The sequence below is a fragment of the Diachasma alloeum genome, unplaced genomic scaffold (assembly GCF_001412515.2).
Source record: "Diachasma alloeum isolate Michigan unplaced genomic scaffold, Dall2.0 Dall_scaffold_00284, whole genome shotgun sequence".
NCBI classification, from domain to species: domain Eukaryota; kingdom Metazoa; phylum Arthropoda; class Insecta; order Hymenoptera; family Braconidae; genus Diachasma; species Diachasma alloeum.
Window position 1 is genome coordinate 1,023,888 of NW_021680423.1, and position 19,773 is coordinate 1,043,660.

General features: G+C 37.2%; 2 protein-coding genes across 10 annotated transcripts in view; one reads left to right on the forward strand and one right to left on the reverse strand.

Annotated features, from left to right (window-relative positions):
• The first annotated feature begins 4,137 nt into the window (after positions 1-4,137).
• On the forward strand, positions 4,138-16,709 carry LOC107038480 (eukaryotic translation initiation factor 1A, X-chromosomal). Its single transcript, XM_015257589.2, has 5 exons — positions 4,138-4,278; positions 4,514-4,597; positions 6,942-7,178; positions 9,394-9,494; positions 15,892-16,709. Exons 1-5 carry the CDS (start codon positions 4,263-4,265, stop codon positions 15,895-15,897), a joined length of 444 nt encoding a protein of 147 aa, XP_015113075.1. The 5' UTR covers positions 4,138-4,262; the 3' UTR covers positions 15,898-16,709.
• A 261-nt stretch (positions 16,710-16,970) lies between these two features.
• LOC107038477 (microtubule-associated protein futsch) overlaps positions 16,971-19,773 on the reverse strand; it is a 115,631-nt gene continuing 112,828 nt past the window's right edge. For 7 of the 9 annotated variants that reach the window (XM_015257579.1, XM_015257578.1, XM_015257577.1 and 4 more), the window contains 2 exons: positions 19,536-19,614; positions 16,971-18,612 (listed from right to left, as the gene is read on the reverse strand). In XM_015257579.1, the coding sequence (XP_015113065.1) occupies positions 18,483-18,612; positions 19,536-19,614 (209 nt within the window). In that variant the 3' untranslated portion in view covers positions 16,971-18,482. Of the gene's footprint in view, positions 18,613-19,535; positions 19,615-19,773 lie in introns of those variants that run through there. The other 2 variants (XM_015257585.1, XM_015257576.1) reach the window with 1 other exon arrangement.

Consider the following 19,773-nt stretch of genomic DNA (forward strand, 5'->3'; position numbering starts at 1 on the left):
GCTTCGCTACTGAATTTGTCCCGTATTTCCGTACAAATTTCCGAAACAGGCATTCCACCACACGATTATGTGAGTTCTCACGTCATTTTCAGTAAAGTTTTTTCGTCCGTTTATCGTTAATCGTTATTAGTTGTTTGGAGGGAATTGTGTTTTAATGAATGCAGAGTTACTACGATTCCTTTTCCATATTTTCATCATTTTCCCATTATTTTCACATTTTTAGCTCTTTGTCACGATGAACTAGAAAAATCATGAGGAGATGGATTGTTTTCTTTAATAATGTTGATGAATTCATTAAATGTGCACAAGAAAATTATTCCGGCAATGTACACATTGGATTGAATTTTACGAATTCTTTCTGCACTTTGCAGTGCATTACGATCATTCAAATAAATTATGTCATTAAGGGGCCAAAATTAAAAAATAGGGAATTTGGATGAAGCTCAATGTTTTCTATTTCCCCTGTTCACACATTCCTCATAACATATGGATAGCTAAACGGCGAATACCCAAGCAGCACAGTTCTGGAGGGTATCTGCAAGTATACCAAAAAGGCTGTCTAATGTCTGTCCAAAAAGGTAACTTGTGTCTAGAAGTTACCTAGAAGTTAACTAAAAGTTATCGTATGACTGCAAGATACCTATTGGACGGACATTAGTCTGCCTTTTTGGTATACTTTCAGATATCTTTTGCAAGGTTTGCTACTTGGGGTCATTAGCGATTTCAAAGCGTTTGAAGTCTTCAACCTTTAACAATCAATTATTAATTAATGAGTAATATTTCGAACGTTTGCGAATGAAAAATGAATTATTCAGGTCCTTAACTTGAGATTAGAAAATTGAAAAAAATTCATGCGAGTTTGAATACTTTTTGCAAAAGGGCAAGTCGGATTCCCATTGATTTTGTTTAAATATTAGGGAAATTCCCGGCCAATTCACGGACTAATGGCGCCAGAGGTGGCTACGCACTCTTTGGGTGCGTTTCGGAATCAACTACTGTAGCTGCAGTAAAGCGAAATTAGATAGGATTACAGTACTGCTACTGCTACTAAGTCGATTGCGAAACGCGCCCTTTAATGGATTACACAAGGATAGCATGTATCTGATCATTTTTGTTCAATGCCTTTGGCAAATGGAGAGTGCGAAGGTATGATAGAAGCAGGTATTGAAAACGCTAAGGTATGATACACGGAGGTATGGTGAAGCTTTGATGTCGCCGACACCGAAACAGGGGACAAGTCCAACGGAAGCCGCGCGCGGCGCTGTTGCGTCCCTTCCCCTCACGCGGATTAGATCTCCCACCACACGCCGATTTTACTTGCGTTGCGAGTTCAAATCCCCGTCAAATCAATTTTTTTTTTTTCATGAGAGAGAAATAGTATATTTCGTAACGAGTGCAAAAAAGTGGTTTTTGGCGAATGGGAGGTTTATAACACGAGCCGAAGGTGAGTGATATAATTTCACGAGCCAAAAACCACTTTTTTCACGAGTTACGAACAAAATTTTTCATCACAATGTGTCGGAAAGTTACTTCTCCGATACAGCGTGATGAAAATAAAATTTTGTGTTCAATCGAGAGGAACAGGATTAAAAAATGTTGAGATGAAAACTATATGATTCTCAGCAAATAGTTCTATGGGATCGAGCGATAAAGATTGACTGAGAGTCATGTCGACTAGACGATTGAAATACTAATTAGAAGGAAGAATAATTAACATCAGAAGTCCATTTTATTAATTATTCCTCTTCTCTTCAGTGAAGCTTAATGGGGAAGAATTTGGAGGGATGGGATTACGATAATGAGGATCCCAGTTTGAACTATGTTAATTAAAGTTTTCTTCTATGAGCAAGTTTTGAAAAAGATACGAGGGTCATAATGGTCACGAGGGGTGAAATAAATGAGGTACAAGGGGTTTCAAGATCCACAAAAGAAAAAAAAAGTCCCAACTATTCACTTACGCACCTCACACAAATAACAATCGTTCTTTGACACTTGATCACTCGATAGCAAATCACCGCTTTTTTCCAGCCATTGTCGTCGCTTCTCAATTTTTTTCACACTGGGAAGGGAGAAAAAACGATAATTATTCTTAGAAANTTGAAAAAGATACGAGGGTCATAATGGTCACGAGGGGTGAAATAAATGAGGTACAAGGGGTTTCAAGATCCACAAAAAAAAAAGTCCCAACTATTCACTTACGCACCTCACACAAACAACAATCGTTCTTTGACACTTGATCACTCGATAGCAAATCACCGCTTTTTTCCAGCCATTGTCGTCGCTTCTCAATTTTTTTCACACTGGGAAGGGAGAAAAAACGATAATTATCCTTAGAAGATGCTTTGCAATTTATAATTGCACACGATTTAATCATTTTACATGAATCAACTCGCGCAGACTGTTCAGATCTATTGGAGTACGTTTTGGAACAGACATAAGCAAACAACATTCGCGAGATATTTTCGCGCGAAAAATAAATATTGTTCAATATTGGACAAAAATGCATTTTCATTTTATTTTCAATGCTATTATATTGAACAGTGATTTCACTCTCAATCTTGGTAATTATTTTCAGTAAAAAAAGAAAGAATTCACCTATTATAAGATAAAAATCACCCCTTAATGAAAGGGTGAGCGGGCCATTGACTATTAAAGAAATAGTACATGAAAAACCAAGAATATATTTGCATTTTTTTATTTTTCTTCGCATTGTACATGTAATTTCATACGGGGCTAATTATTTTGACTTAAAATATCAATTTCATAACGTTCCCTCCAGCAAAAAAACTGCCAGTGGTGGGAGACTAAAGGAGATGAGGGGAAGCGTAAGTCGACCGGAACGCCGCTTCTGGCGCTCCGGCGAACTTGTCCCCTGTTTTCTGGCTTCATCATACCTGCACCCCCAGGTACTTAGCCGGAATAGGTCAGTAATTAGAAAAACGATTTATGTACTCGATTGTACATCGTTAGTACATGATTGTACAATGCAAATTTTTGTTTGTACATTCACTCATTAATTTAAAAAAATTAATCAAGTTTTGGCATGATGCTAGCCGGAAAAAACTGCACATTGCTTAATTGTGCTAAATTATGGGTCAATTCCGAAGGAAATCGTTTGTACATTACGAATTTCATGTTTTTATTGTTTGTACAATCATTGTTAATTAGTTAGGTTGAGGTGAACAATTATGATCTAACCCCACTCCCATCAAAGCATTGATGGTTCCTGTATTATCGACCTTGGCGTTTTATTCGAATTTGCAGGAATGTTCCTTTTAACAATCTTTCATCAAACATAACCTCTTTCGAGCTGTCAGAATCTTCGGGGCTAATGATTTCCCTTATGCCAATGTCCCGTATCACAATGCAGATATGTATTTCTATTTCCCGTACAGGTGCAAATAAGATGATTAATCCTTCATCAACAATTATGTTGTTCACTTTAATGTTTTTTTTTCATGAAAAAATGAACTAATATTGTAAACACACACAAACAGAGAGAATAAAACGCCCAGGTCGATAATACAGGAACTATCAATGCTTTGCTGGGGGTGGGGTTAGATCATAATTGTTCACCTCAACCTAACTAATTAACAATGATTGTACAAACAATAAAAACATGAAATTCGTACTGTACAAACGATTTCCTTCGGAATTGACCCATAATTTAGCACAATTAAGCAATGTACATTTTTTTCCGACTAGCATCATGCCAAAACTTGATTAATTTTTTTAAATTAATGAGTGAATGTACAAACAAAAATTTGCTTTGTACAATCATGTACTAACGATGTACAATCGAGTTTTTCTAATTAATGACCTTTTCCGGCTAAGTACCTGGGCGGCATACCTGCTTGTATCATACCTTTAGAGAGTGCGTGACACTTCGCTGCCATCTGTTTCTGTTATGCAAAAACTCCTTAATTCTATGAGTACATTCGAGTCGGTTAGTACAAATTCTCCATTACCTTCTGCCTGCTCGAGTCAAATTACTTCATTAAAAAATATTTTGTTATAAATTTTTGTTATTTATTCGAATTATTCAGCTGTATTGTGCATTTAAAATGAAAGTAAATTTTTTTGCATATTTTTGTTTTTCATGAAATGTTGAAATTGTAGTTGCGTTATATTTTGACATACACGACAGTCACCTCTCACCTTTGCCTTCCTCCATGGTGCCTGTGCTCCTCAGTGTCTGGCTGAATCTTTGACGAACGTTATTTGATTGATTCTGACAAATTTCTGCAAGCCAGTAGAACACAATGCCGAAGAATAAGGGTAAGTGAATTTCAGTTTTCACGATTGTGATATTTTTTTCATGAATTTACTCCGTCCAACTAAATGTCGCGTTTCATTGGCATCCTCGCCTGTGATAATATGGTTAGTTTTTACTAACCTGTCTGTGTTCGTGGAAAGTGGTGTGTCCTTCGATTTTTCTTGGCATATGACGAATTTATTAGTAAGTGCTTGGGACTTCTTCATTTTCAAATTATTTTTATCTGTTTGACAACAGGAAAGGGAGGTAAAAATCGCAGGAGAGGAAAGAATGAGAACGAAACTGAGAAGCGAGAGTTGGTTTTCAAAGAAGATGGTCAAGGTAATCAATTATTTCCCAACCAATTTTCACCACTAGGAGAAGAAACAAAAAAAAACGATAACCAAATTAATATTTTTTCATCGTTCATTCATTGGTAAAAGATATTATTCCGTGCTCAATTAATATATTCATGAACTTTCCATCCATTATCATTATTTATTAATTGATTAATAATTCTTCAATGCAAGATCTTATCCTCCATAAGAAAACAATGGATTTCTCTCGTCGTCATATTTTGTAGGGATGTGTGGGTAGTAACTAGTCGTTAATTCTAATCCGTTATTTCTGAAACCCGAAAATAACGAGTATCGAGATGGCAAAGTGTTCGGTATTTTTTGTAAATTTTCATTTTAGCTGCCTGAAACCAAAGAATGTTCGAATAATGATGTTCCTCAATGCAAACTCCCAGCTTATCCTCTAAAAACTCCAAAGGAGGTGATAGAAGATTCTCCAACTGATGTAAAATGTTTTTTCGAAAATATTTTATTCAATAACATGTCAAATTATGAAAAAATGTGTGCAATAACACTTACGAATTAGCTTTTTGAAATGCAACTCCTACACAGTTAATTTTTTTTTTTTTCATAAAAAATGGCACTATTCATGTAAAATAGCCCGCAAAAAATTCTAAAAAAATCCAGGGGGGCTATTCTCAACAAAAAGCCGCTTTTTCCGCAGCTTTTTCGAAGCTGCGATTTTCTGCCGCGAGGAGCCGACACGATACTAAATGACACGAATTGATGACTTTGTGAACGCATTTTAAACCTCAAATCTGGCAGATTTTTTTGACATTTGGGAGAGCTATGATAAGTCAACTTTAGGGAAATTTAAACCTAAACAACCGTGATGATGGCGGATAATATAACAGGTGCAGTGTTAGTTGATGAAGAAACCGAAGACCATCAACGGGGCTTACCTCAAATCCACTGGAGGACTTGCCCGACTCGGTGTTCAGTAAATACTACAGGTTCAAGTGGTTCATAGGATTTATTTGTTGGCTTTTATTAATGAAAATAATAACAGGGTTAGCAAGGATTTTATACAATAGCTGTGTGAAATTCCACTTTCGCTCCGACATCAAAAATCGGAGCTGAGATATTTACCAGCATCAATATTTACTCTCAGTGGTCGATAGGTAGTCAATTCTATTCACTAATTGATCGGTCAAGTATTTATCTCATTTGTAACACGTATTGGAGTGAATTATTAACACTTTACTCTAATAAAAATGATAGCTGCTCCGAAATGAAAAATTGCAGATGGAGGGGCATTTAGGCGCAAATGCGCATAATGCGTTCGCAAAGTCATTACTTTGCGTCAATTACTATCGTGTCGCCCCCTCGCTGCAGAAAATCGCAGCTTCGAAAAAGCGGTGGAAAAAGCGGCTTTTTCTTGAGAATAGCACCCCTGAATATATTTAAAATAGTTTAAGGATAATTTTTCTGGCTGTTTTACATGAATGGCGCTAATTTTTATACTAGACAAAACGAAATTAGCTGCGTAGGAGTCGAATTTCAAAAAACTAATTCATAATTATTATTGTAAACATTTTTTCAAAAATTTTGAAAGAAAAAATACCTCTGTAACTCAAAAATTGGAGGCTATGGACTATTTTTAACATTTTAAGCATCTGTGGGGAAACGAACAATGAACAATTGATTTTTTACGCGAATTATTCGTTTTTCGATATAATTGGATATATTTGGATATATTTGGATATATTTGGAGAATTGGATCCCCAATTCATGAGATATTTCACTCCACTAGCTTGCGACTTTTAAAACTCACAGGGTGAACAGGCCAATTACTGGACGGTTAAGGGAAATTCGAGTTTCGTGATAGGATCTAAAATAAAAGAATCACCTAATTGGAGATATCATGGCTTTCATACTTTCAAGAATGTTTTAATTAACAGAAAAAAATTATTTCAAGTGAAAATAACAAAACAAAGAATAATTAAATTAAGAAATAGTTGAATGCAGCCGGAACCGGAATTTGCAAATTTTTGGATGACTGGGCTATATTTGTTTTTATTTATTAAATGTCGATCAATAGAAAAAATAATTGAAAGGTGAAATAATCAGTACAATTTTCATTTTATTTATGGAATATTCAATGCAAGTTGAAATCGTCCAGAAACTAATCCCCGTCCAGAAATTGACCTGTTGACCCTAGTAGTCTCCCCTTGACTCTTATTTTTTATTTCAATCATCGATAAAAAAAATTACGAGTAACGAGTATTGAGGAACAAATACTTTCTCATATTGTAACGACTACGATAAGTAACGAGGTTGCACATCTCTAATATTTTGTTTTTTCATTTATTCATAATTTTGTTATTTAGAATATGCTCAGGTCACAAAAATGCTGGGCAACGGTAGGCTTGAGGCAATGTGCTTTGACGGAGTCAAACGACTGTGTCACATACGAGGAAAACTTCGTAAGAAAGTATGGATCAATCAGGGGGACATTATTCTGATAGGTCTTCGTGACTACCAAGATGCCAAGGCCGACGTTATTCTCAAGTACACGTCCGACGAAGCGAGAAATTTGAAGACATACGGAGAGTTCCCAGAAACTGGTAAAATTACTTTCACTTAGGGCCAGTTTTCTGTTCAAATTAACCACGTTTAACCCGTGGTTGAACTTAAGTCAAGACCCTTCATCACTGAACCGAACCAATAGGGAACTTGCAGGAATTTTTTTCAACCACGTGGGAACCACTCGCCGTCGGCTCGTGCTATAAACTTCCCACGAGCCAAAAAACTCTTTTCCGCACTCGTAACGAAATATGAATTTTTCATTACGCTGTGACGAAAAGTGAACTTTTCGGCACGCTCCGCGTGCCTAAAAGTTCAATTTCCGCCACATTGTGATGAAAAATATTGTTCGTAACTCGTGAAAAAACACTTTTTTGCACTCGTTACGAAATATACTATTTTGTCACTGCTGCTACGTTCAGCCCGTGTCAAAAAGTGCCTTTTCGTTTACATGTTTCGATTTTTCGTCTTGTAAACGAAAAGTCTTTTCGTTCACAAGTTTCGACTTTTCGTTCAACTTTTAACAACTAATCTTCAACTTTTAACAACTAATTATTAATTAATGAGTAATATTTCGAACGTTTGCAAAAGAAAAATACTATTTTGTTAGTGGTGTTACGTTCAGCGAGTGCCGAACTGTGCCATTTTTCATTTACTAGTAAACGAAAAGTCGAAAAGTGTAAACGAAAAGACTAAGTGAGTTTGATGAGTGCTACATGGAGGTGTAGTAGTGGTTCCCGTCACGTGGGACGTGAATTGACGGGAATTAACGGGAGTTGAGTTTAATGAGTGCTACATGTAGGTGTAGTGGTGGTTCCCGTCACGTGCGACGTGAATTGACGGGAATTAACGGGAGTTGAGTTTGATGAGTGCTACATGGAGGTGTGGTAGTGGTTCCCGTCACGTGGGACGAGAATTGACGGGAATTAACGGGAGTTGAGGGAGTTTCGTTTACTAGTAAACGAAAAGTCGAAACGTGTAAACGAAAAGACTAAGTGAGTTTGATGAGTGCTACATGGAGGTGTGGTAGTGGTTCCCGTCACGTGGGACGAGAATTGACGGGAATTAACGGGAGTTGAGGGAGTTTCGTTTACTAGTAAACGAAAAGTCGAAACGTGTAAACGAAAAGACTAAGTGAGTTTGATGAGTGCTACATGGAGGTGTGGTAGTGGTTCCCGTCACGTGGGACGTGAATTGACGGGAATTAACGGGAGTTGAGGGAGTTTCGTTTACTAGTAAACGAAAAGTCGAAACGTGTAAACGAAAAGACTTTTCGTTTACTAGTAAACGAAACTCCCTCAACTCCCGTTAATTCCCGTCAATTCACGTCCCACGTGACGTAAACGAAAAGGCACTTTTCGACACGGGCTGAACGTAGCAGCATTGACAAAATAGTATTTTTCTTTCGCAAACGTTCGAAATATTGCTCATTAATTAATAATTAGTTGTTAAAAGTTGAAGATTTCAAATGCTTTGAAATCGTTAATGACGTTACACAGACGGTCGAGTGCTGGACCAATTACAGAATGGCTTCGGTCAACTTAATCCAATCTTGAGGTACGCCTCGGCCGATGGAGGACGACAACTCCCCACTCTCTTCTTTTCCGACCAATGAAGCGTTACATGAGTGTCTTCGTGACATCATGTCCGAAAAATTAGCCTCGAAAACGAATGATTTTCAATTAATTAACATAAGACATCTAGGCAATATTTATCCATAATTTTGGCCGCTTAGTCATCCATATGTTATGAGGAATGTGTGAATAGGGGAATTAGAAAAAATTGAGCTTCATGCAAGTTCCCTATTGGAGATCTTTAACCGAAGTCTAACCGTCGTTAGTTAAACCAAAAACTGGCCCTCAACTTCGGTGTTTCTTTGTTGGATTATAACGCAATGGTGTAGTTGTACTGGCACTCAGTCAGAGGGTGGGGGTGGGTCAAAATGGACACTGAATCGTTTTTGAATGTTCATAAATTGACCAAAAAATTGATGAACTTGACTCATCATAAATGTAAAGCATCGTCTTTTCGATGGAAGAAAAATTATTTCATTTACAAATCAATGAAACATTAACATTTCAGAAAAATTCAAAGTGTCCATTTTGCCCCACTCGCCCCTGTATAACTGTGTTTTTTACTTCGGAGGTCATAACTTCCACTCCTTCCTATCAGTATTTGATAAGATAACTTAGATCAATGCAACATGAAGTTCATTTAATTTGCAAATTTTATATTTTTGTTTTTGTCTTCTTTCAGTTCGTATCAACGACACAGTTACATTCGTGGAAGATGGCTTTGACGAGGATATTGAGTTCGGTGATGAAATCAGCGACGATGATGAGGATGATGTCGATAATGTAAGTATCTTCGATAAGTTAAGTCTCCCAATTCCGTAATTTAACACTTTGTGTATGATGTAATTATTTCGGGAGAGAATAGTTCTCGGGTAAGACATCCGGGGAAATGATATCTTACTGATAAGGAAATATCCGAGAAAAATTTTACGATAAAAGTCTTTTGACGTACATTTTAATATTACCGAGATTCACAACAACAATAATCAACAATTGAAATGAGTCATATCGACACATGATTCTGTCACTTCCCCACACCCAGAGAAATGGTTCATTTCAATTGAATCGACTTTATTTGAATCAAATAAATGGGTTCATTCAAATTGCTCGTAATGAATCTTTTATTCAAACTTAGTTGTTCAAATATACAAAATGTTTCTTTGATCCAATTAAAGACTATGAATTGGAAATGAAATCATTTAGACAGCGAAGTGAACGAATTTATCAACACGTAATAATCTTTTATTCGAATCAAATAAATTCGTTATTTGATTCTACTAGAGGAATAATTTGGGATAAATGAATTTTTTATTTCATATAATTGAAACATTTCCATAAAAATAAATACAAGAGTAGAGTTTATTTATTTATTATTTATTATATAATGCACTCTTGTGACTTGGCCACAGTACATGGGGGTTACATAACGGGGTAGGTCCTTAATTCAAGTAGAAGCTAGGAAATTGAGAGACTTTAAGCACAAACATTCACGTAATCGAAGATTTTAAGTATTTAATAATTGAGAATGAAAAAATAAAAGAAAAATTGATCGCTGGTTGACTAGATAGATATAAAAAATACAAAGGCCAATTCTGTTGCGAGCAATAATTGATATAAACAATTACAAATGAATATTCAAGAGACTTAGGAGCCAACAATGTTGAAACGGAGAGAGATCAGATTTTTTAAGTAGATGAAGAGTACATCCGCTTCCCTTGGTGTTCTGACTCTCAAGATCTCCTGAATTGACGATCCTAGACTGGAGAATCTGAGCCTAAGCAACTCCGATGCTGGGCATGAAGATAGGAAGTGCTGGAGGTCATCTGGACAGTCCCAACAGCACACTGGGCATGAATTTTCTGGGTTGAGTCTGATGCGCTTACTTTTCCAGTAAAAACAGATCGCCCTCACTGAAGCCACTCTCGCCTGACTTATGAGTGCAAGTTTAACAAAATTCAGGTTGAAGTGCAGATAGTTCGAGTCGCGTTGTTGTAGCTGGTGGTATAGCGGGCAATATGACGAAGACTGTGCCAGTTCCAGGTTGTGTTCTCTCAAGTTATTCTCCTCCTTTGCCAAGATCAGCTCAATATGAGATGAAATCGTGATTGGATTTTGCTCGTCGAAGATCGTGCCGTAGCCGAGGGAGACCAGTTTTTTACGAAGAGAACTGGCCCAGTTTGTACTCGGGGAGTGTGGTTTTCTGGTATCAATGTACAGCAGTCTGTTGTAACATTGTCGAGGCAGTCGGGATTCATCCATTTCCAGTAACTTCACTAGCCACCTCAGTTTCCTCTTCAAAATTTCTATAGTTATATCAGGTATCTGTGATTCAAGGCGAACGACGTAATGTGGGGTAGATCGAGGCCAACCGTAAAGCTGTTTGAAAAATTTCGACTGCGCTGTGCGTAAAATCTTTTCCTGACCATCCGCCCAGAATTCAGCCGCATATAGGAGAGTAGCACTGACCACCGCGTTGAAAAGTTTTTCGGCTGGCAATGATGATCTGGGCTCAGCCTTCCTGAGTTTACCTAGAGTTGAGCCAATTGCCTGATTTGCCTTGCTCACTCGGTCCATCGCAGCCTCATTGAATTTCCCAGATCTGGAGAACAAGATCCCGAGGTACGTGTACGATTTTGTGGTCTCAATTGTGTTTTCTCCGTATTTAAAGGTGGGCATACTGAGATACTTCGGGCTCTTGAAAATGACGACCTGGGTTTTCTTGGCATTCACGGAGAGCCCAAGAGATGTACAAAAATCATTCAGAGCATTCAGCGTCTTTTGAGTGGCCTGCGCTGAATCCGCGAGAAGGACGATGTCGTCAGCAAATGCTAGTGCTAACAGTTCAAGGGATCCACCCAAACTGGCCCCTGAAAGCCCTGCCTCACGAAGGTGTATCTCCAAGCCACTGATGAATAAGACGAATAGTAGCGGACTTAGAGATTCTCCTTGTGGTGTACCCTTGGTGATTCTCATTGTTTTCGACATTACACCATTGATCTCGTAAAACATGCGAAGCTTTTCGTACAGATCCATTATTGGGTTCAAAGCTCTCGAGCCTAAACCAAGACTCCTCATTCTGTCCCATAGCATATGATGCTCTACTGAGTCGAACGCCTGCTTGAAGTCGACAAAGATAGCAAACAGGTATCTGCCGGGCTGGCTCAGAGCTATTTGAGTGGCCGAAAGCAGACTGAAGAGGTTGTCAGAACACCCTCGGTTCCGACGGAATCCACACTGATATTCAGGGAGCAGTTTCTGATCCTCACACCAGTTCTGCATGCGGTTTGCAATTATTTGAGTGTAGATCTTCGAGATACAATTAAATAACGCAATATTTCGGTAGTTGTTGTGGTCGAGTTTGTCTCCTTTTTTATGCAGAACTATCGTCTTGACCATTCCCCAGTCTTCAGGGACTATGCTTGTTTCCAGTACTCTGTTGAAGAGGGTACTTAGTGTAGAGGCCTGGTGGTGGAAGACTCTTATAAAACTCGTTCGCTAAACCGTTCGGTCCAGGCGCTTTGTTGTTTGACAGCTGTGATAGAGTTTTATACACCTCATCGAAGGAGATAGCCAGGTCCAGTGATGGATGTATCGTCTGGAAACGATTCCTTGGGATGTCGATGAACTCCGATGAGTAGTGAGTCAGGTAGAAGCTCTCCCATCTTTCTATTGACAGGGGACAGGTGGAGAGTGGCCTTGGAGAAAGCTTTCTGTACGTGGACCAGAACTCTCGTGTGTTGCGGACATTGGAGATCGCCGCAATTTCCGCCGCTCTGTTATCTTGTTCCACCGTATTCATAGTGGAAGCTAGATTTTTTTTAGCTGTGAGATAGTTGTCTCTATGCTGCTTCTCAAAAGTCGAGTCCCTGGCGATCTTGAATAAGAGGCGAACGTTTTCTTTGAGATCCTTGCAATGAGCCGCTACTCTGGAGGGTTGCCCAAGGTAGGGTTTATCAGGATTGAAGGTTTTGCAGAGATTAGCTCGCGTTGCTGCTACTTTGATGGCTCCCTCCATTTGTCGATCCAGAGAAGTCGGATCATCGGTGCGGCTGGTAAAAGAGTCCCAAGCATCACAGATACAGCTAAGATACATGAGATGTTAGTGTTCTGATTTCGCCCACACGTATTTCTCTATTATGGCCGGAGTTGGGATGCTCATTGTTGATGGAAGAGATTCAGGTAAACCACTCAGGATGATCTTATAGATCAGGTGCGGAGACTTTGTTCCATGTGGAATGACTTGAGAGTCCTGAATATGGTCGATGGCTGAGATGTTTACCCAGGCGGTATCAATGATACTCATCCCTCTTTGGTGCATGAAAGTCCAGTTGGCTGGGGAATTGTCCTGCCGTTCAAGAGTAAGAACCCAAGACTGCTCAATTCATCTTCCAAGAGTCTTCCCCTGCGGCTTGTTTTTTCATCCAGGCTTGATCGTAAGTGTATCAAATGTGTTCCTTCAGTGATATGGGGATCCAGTTGATTCAAACAACCCAATCTCGCATTAAGATCACCCATGATTAAGAAGGGAGTGTTGGGGTATCTCTGACTATAAGTACTAACTGCATCTGAGAGCTCATTCACAGCAACCTCGTCATCCATATCAGGGTTGAAATATACCAAGCAAAATAATAACTCAGTGCCTTCAATCTGCAGTGAGAATACTACGAGGTTTTCCGTGGTTGTCTGGATGACCGGAGTATTGCTGGTTAAGCACTTCTTTATGAAGAGGATGAGACCACCTGACGGTCTGCCCGTGGAAAAAGATCTTTTAGCTGGGAATTGAAACGACTGGAAGTTGGATAGGAAGCTGGGGAATGCTGAGATCTCACGATCGCACCAGGATTCCGCGATGCCAAATAATTCAAGATTGGAAAAAAATTTCATCATGGGTTTGTCGAGGTTGAACAGGTTCTTGATGCCTTCTACATTCCAAAAAGCTATGGATCTGCTTNTCTGACTATAAGTACTAACTGCATCTGAGAGCTCATTCACAGCAACCTCGTCATCCATATCAGGGTTGAAATATACCAAGCAAAATAATAACTCAGTGCCTTCAATCTGCAGTGAGAATACTACGAGGTTTTCCGTGGTTGTCTGCATGACCGGAGTATTGCTGGTTAAGCACTTCTTTATGAAGAGGATGAGACCACCTGACGGTCTGCCCGTGGAAAAAGATCTTTTCGCTGGGAATTGAAACGACTGGAAGTTGGATAGGAAGCTGGGAAATGCTGAGATCTCACGATCGCACCAGGATTCCGCGATGCCAAATAAATCAAGATTGGAAAAAAATTTCATCATGGGTTTGTCGAGGTTGAACAGGTTCTTGATGCCTTCTACATTCCAAAAAGCTATGGATCTGCTTCGTGGTTAGATAGGAGTGTGAATGTTTTTGGATACAGATGATTTCGGTGTGAGAAGGGGAGGGGAATCGATTGGTTTTATGTACGTGGGATCTTGAGTAAACTGGAGGGAAGGGGGGAGATTATTTGTTGTAGGCGAAGGTAGAGAGGGGGCTAGGACGAAAAAACTTCTTCTGTTGCTCCTTTGAGTTCTCATCTTTCTGCTTTTTTGAATTTATTGTAAGAGCTGGATCTGTTGGAGTCATTCCCTGTTGACCACTGTTAAAGGTGGTTCTAGTGCTGGGTGGGCTGATATCAGCATCCCTGGGTCTCTTCATCAGTTGTAGAGCTTCTTCCTTGGTTATTTTTTTATTATTGACTAATATGTCAGCATCCCTGAGCTTGGCATCAAAGCCTAGATGTTTTAGGCTCTGGACTATGGGCAGACATTCCTTGCGAGCTGCAGCAGTGATTTTGTCGTAGTCCCTTGATATTGACACCCTGGTCCCCTTCAGTTTAAAAGTCTTCATGAGAATCTGTAATTTAGTATTAAAAGAGGTCAGTGAGAGGATGATGGGACTGGGTTTGTCTCTTCGATCGATCCCGAGCTTTCTTACGTAGTTGACATCTTGTAGCCGAAGCGAAATTTCCAGATTGTCTTCCAGGGATTTAGACAGTATCGAATAAACCAGTGGTTTCTTTAGGTGCTGCTAGACCATATATTATGAGATTATTTTGACGTTTCTGATCTTCGATCATCTTTGCCTGTGCCTCGACAGTTTGTTGGAGTTTGAGATTCTCCTCTGTTAAGGATCGAATCTTCTCTGTGTTATCATCAACTTGAACCTTCAGTGGGTCAATAGCCTCTTTGACCGATAAAGTGATCGTTTCCTTCATCGTGGGATCTATCATGGCAAGGAATTGACCGACTGATATCTCGCTCAATGGCTTATCCAACATTGCCTTATCAATACCTGACATGGTGCCTCTTTGTACGTATAGATGGAACTAGTGGTGATAATTTGATTAATGCTGTGTGACTGTGGTATACATATAAGCATATACAGAAAATAATACCCTGAGGTTTATTTAATTCAATGTGGATGAGTTGTCACAGCCAAGAGGAGAAAAAATGGATGAGATGATGGAAACTAGTCACAGCTGGTTAGCTTTTTTATCGTGTTGTTGCTATGGCAGGTGCGTTCATGCGTCAGGTGTAACTGTCAAGCGCCGGAGTATGGAGATTAGCATTCGTTGACAGCGGTGATTTTGCAGACCAAATATTGAAGAGCAAATGTCAATTGGTGTGATTATGGCAAGCTCAGTGGTATAGTCAGAGATAAAAGCACAAACGTTGGTCAATTAAAAACGAGTCAGGGTTGTTAAAATAAGTTAAAGTAACGAAAATTCACGGAGCTCAGATAAAAACAAGCCTCAGCCAGCACAGACCGGTGGCGCCCCCGAGAGTAGAGTTTATTAATTAATAATAAAAATATTATTGAAATTGAGTGAAAAATTATAAAGGTTTTAAATGGCCTTGCGGTCAGTAAAGTTTATCAATTTGTTAAAATGATGTGATCAGTGTCGAAATTTAGACTTCAAATGTCGAGGTCCTCATCAGAACAACAACTCAATTTCAATTAGATTCTCTGTAAAACACACACAGAACCAATCATCTGACTGAAATTAACCAGACCAAAGCGACAAGATAATGGAAAGAAAGAACTAAAATAACTCACATAATGCGTTAAATAAACCAACCATCAAAAAGTGTCAGAGTTCCATTTGATTCGAGAGCACCAGAAGAAATAACCAACTAAAAAATGCTTCCTTTTTTTCAGATCTGATGAGCTACTCCGCCATAGTCAGAGCAATAATAGAATAAGAATTGGTATCCTCACACCGGCAAATTAAAATCAGCGCCGATAAAAAAACATTCAATTAATAAATAATTAATTCGAAATAAACCGATAAAATTCTGACGATACGCGACAAATTTTAAACTCGATTAACCGAGTGTAAAAGTAATTGTATCTATAAATAAACTATCATGATCTTTTTTTTCAATTTGTTTTGTTCTACTCGCATATTCGATTGAACAATTTTCGGTAGGATAATTCAGAGATATTAGGAAATTGCTATCAATTTTTTTCATTAATCGTGCAGTACGACATAACTCGACAAGTTACGTCATAACGATGAAAAAAAATACAAAGCTAGTGATTGATTCACTGAATGCATTAGAATTGTTGTTGAAAATCCAATTCAATGCATGTAAAAAACGAAACCATCAAATCGTCTTACCACTCATTTTAGCATAATTACTTAAGAATTAATACTTTCGTGTTTGGAAATTTATAATTACCTAAAGTAGTGCGGAATAAACTGGAAAGATGAAAAACAAAAATAATCATGATAAACTCACATTTTTACCATTCAAAGTCATCATCAACAGTAAAAAATAATTCCAGAAAGAATTCAATCCACGGATCACTGGAATTGGGATAGCTCAATAGTGAATGTTTTTTAAATTAAAAAAAAAGATGATTTTACTTGAAAAATTTCAGCTTTGTTATTTCAGTTTAGATAGTCCAATATTGAATTGTATGATAATTTTTTAAGGGCTAATAAAACCATAGCTACAGCCTTCTGGAAAGAATACACTGTTTTTTCAATAGCATCCCCTCCTTTATTTCCTTATCCAATTATTACCATAAAGTACAAGGTGTTGTCTAATTAGGAATGATCATCTAAACGAAGATTTTGAAATAATTAAAAAATTGTACAAAAATTAACTTACCTAGAAAAATCAATGGGAATAATAATTTTCAATTCTGATACAAATCACCCCAAACATTCACATAAGGGTAAACCGTAAAATCACCGAAATAAATGAATTTGCATAATTAAAATGATAGGATTTATGATTGTGCCTTTGGTCCTTAGGTTAACTGGGCTCTAGGCGAAGTCTATTGAATGCAATTTGTTTAGACATAGGTACAATAATTTATAAATCTTGAATGTGCAGTCATATTTCATCAAATACAATATATTATATATTATTAATAGAATATTCTCAATCTAGAACAGAATTTTTTTCTCCATTTATCTTAATTTATTACATCCTCATATTTTCCATCAATAATTTTTGTATTCATCTAAATATGGATCTCAAATATATTCTAGAAACTTTCCATAATTTAATTTTTTCAATTATTGTGACAACGAAAGCTAATCATCGCGACAGCCTACACGTGAGTCTTTATATTACCTCAATTTTACTGTCTCATTAATTCAGCCATTGTAGATTCTTTCCCATAATTTTTCTGTATATATAGTGTTATCTTCACTATTTTTCTTCTCAGAAAGAAAGTTGGCAATGAAGCATGATTGAAAATATTGAATTGGCATTCAATTAAATTTACTCTATCATCAATATCATTTTTGCATAAATAAAATAATCGTCTACATTCAGTTATGCATGATCGAAGGTTTACAATAATTACGCATTTATACCATATTAAGATAAGAAAATAATGATAATATACAATTTAATTGAAGATTCATTTGAGACAATTATCATCGAATAAGAAATAATTTACATTGTATTCATTTTGTTAGCATTTTATTCATTTTGATAAAAATTATCAATTGCCATATTATTGAGATGATCGGACTGGCATTGTGACTATACAAATTTCATTGTCATCTTAAATACATGTTTACACTGATGCGATGGAAAATTTCATTTGGATCCTTTTGATATAGCGGTGAAGCAAATTGTTCCTTCTTGTTGCTTTGCAATATGCAAGCCCGAAGCTTAAGAGTTACTTTGAAAAAACATTACCATTTTCATTATTTACCAAGCAATGTATTAATTTTCATTCGTGCAGGTGCCGACAGTTCGCTGCACAGTAATTTATTTCACTAAAGCGAAGGATAATTTGAGTTTTACATGGTTTCTTTGTGTTCCAAGCATATGTAGAATATACTTGACAGATAATTCAGGATAGAAAGTACAAAGCAAAGTACCAATAGACCATTTTTTTTTTCATTTTCATGGCTGAAATGGCCTTGCATAGTGATGACTAGCAGAAAAACTAGTCATACTAGCTCACAATAATTTATGCAAGTATCAATGATTCAATTGTAACTCGACAAAGCCTTCGAACTTAAAATCGTAACTAAAAATCGTAATATGGATTCGAACAATACGGAAGCCTAGGCCATAATTTTTACGCACATGCACTTCATTGAATTTTACATCAGGTGAAATTCAATAATTTCTTTAAAATACAGAACACAAATTTACAAAATACTGATTAACATCAGAAATTTGAATCTGTTGCGAGGAATTCATACTCCTTGGCTACACCAATTGTTTTAAAATAATTTTCTCGAAATTAAATAGCTTAATTTGCATTCATTATATTTACTGGCCTCTTCTCTCTTCTGTCATAAATTGGTCGACAATTTTTTGCATCGATTCTCGGAGTTCGTCTGATCCAGCTCCCCCACCCGTCGTTCCTGATGATGTTGCTACTCGTGTTGTTTTTGTGATTCTAGAAGTAGAAATTTGAGGAATGAGTTTAAAGACATTTATGAGGAAAAATTGAATTACATTGCGATGAGAAAGTTTATTTCCATGGTTAAACATGAAATTTCTCTTAATCGTGGATTCACATCGGTAGCGAGTGATTCAGGGCATCATGTCGAAACTGCTTTGTAAACAGGTCAATTTCTGGACGCGGGTTAGTTTCTGAATGATTTCAACTTGCATTGAATATTCCATATATAAAATGAAAATTGTACTGATTGTGTTATTTCACCTTTCAATAATATTACTCGTGTATAATCATGTGATCAATTATTTTTCCTATTGATCGACATTTAATAAATCAAAAAAATATGACCCAGTCGCCCAGAAATTAGGGGTTTCGGCGCATTCAACTATTTCTTAATTTAATTATTCTTTGTTTTATTATTTTCCCTTCAAATCATTTGTTTTTGCTAATTAAAACATTCTTGAAGGTATTGAAGCCATTATATCTCCATTTAGATGATGCTTTTATTTTAGATCCTACCACGAAACTCGAATTTGCCTTAACCGTCCAGCAATTGGCCTGTTCACCCTAGTTTATTAGAAAATTGTTTGCAAAAAACTTATGGTAATCATTTCTTCGGGAATCACTCGTTACCGAGATACTATGACAATCAAATCCAACTCGGTTACATGTATGAAAAAATCGTATAGAAATTTTCTGTATGGATTGCGTATAAAAATTCTACAGGATTTTCGTATATGATATTCGGATATTTCTATACGAATATTTTCTACGCGAATCATTTCTGTACATGAATTTTTGTTTTCATACGAAAAATGTCTAAACGCTCCAGAGAAAAACGTAGAGAAATGTCGCAACTCCATACGAAATGTTTCTATACATGGGGAAGTGGGTCGTATAGGATCAAACCTATTTAATACCTTTCATTGGTTACTGGATCAATTTCCGTCGTTGTTGTTTCGACGTAAGATGGTTCGCTCTGTTGCATAAAGTCAGATTCTGCGTAACACAAGAAGATGATGATACAATTTAACGATTAACACTGTCTTATCTCCTACAACTTATCATGTAATATTTATATGTTAATTTCGCACTTTCTAAGTATATACTGATCGCTTGCACAAAGGCAAATATATTACCAAATTTCAGATATAAAAA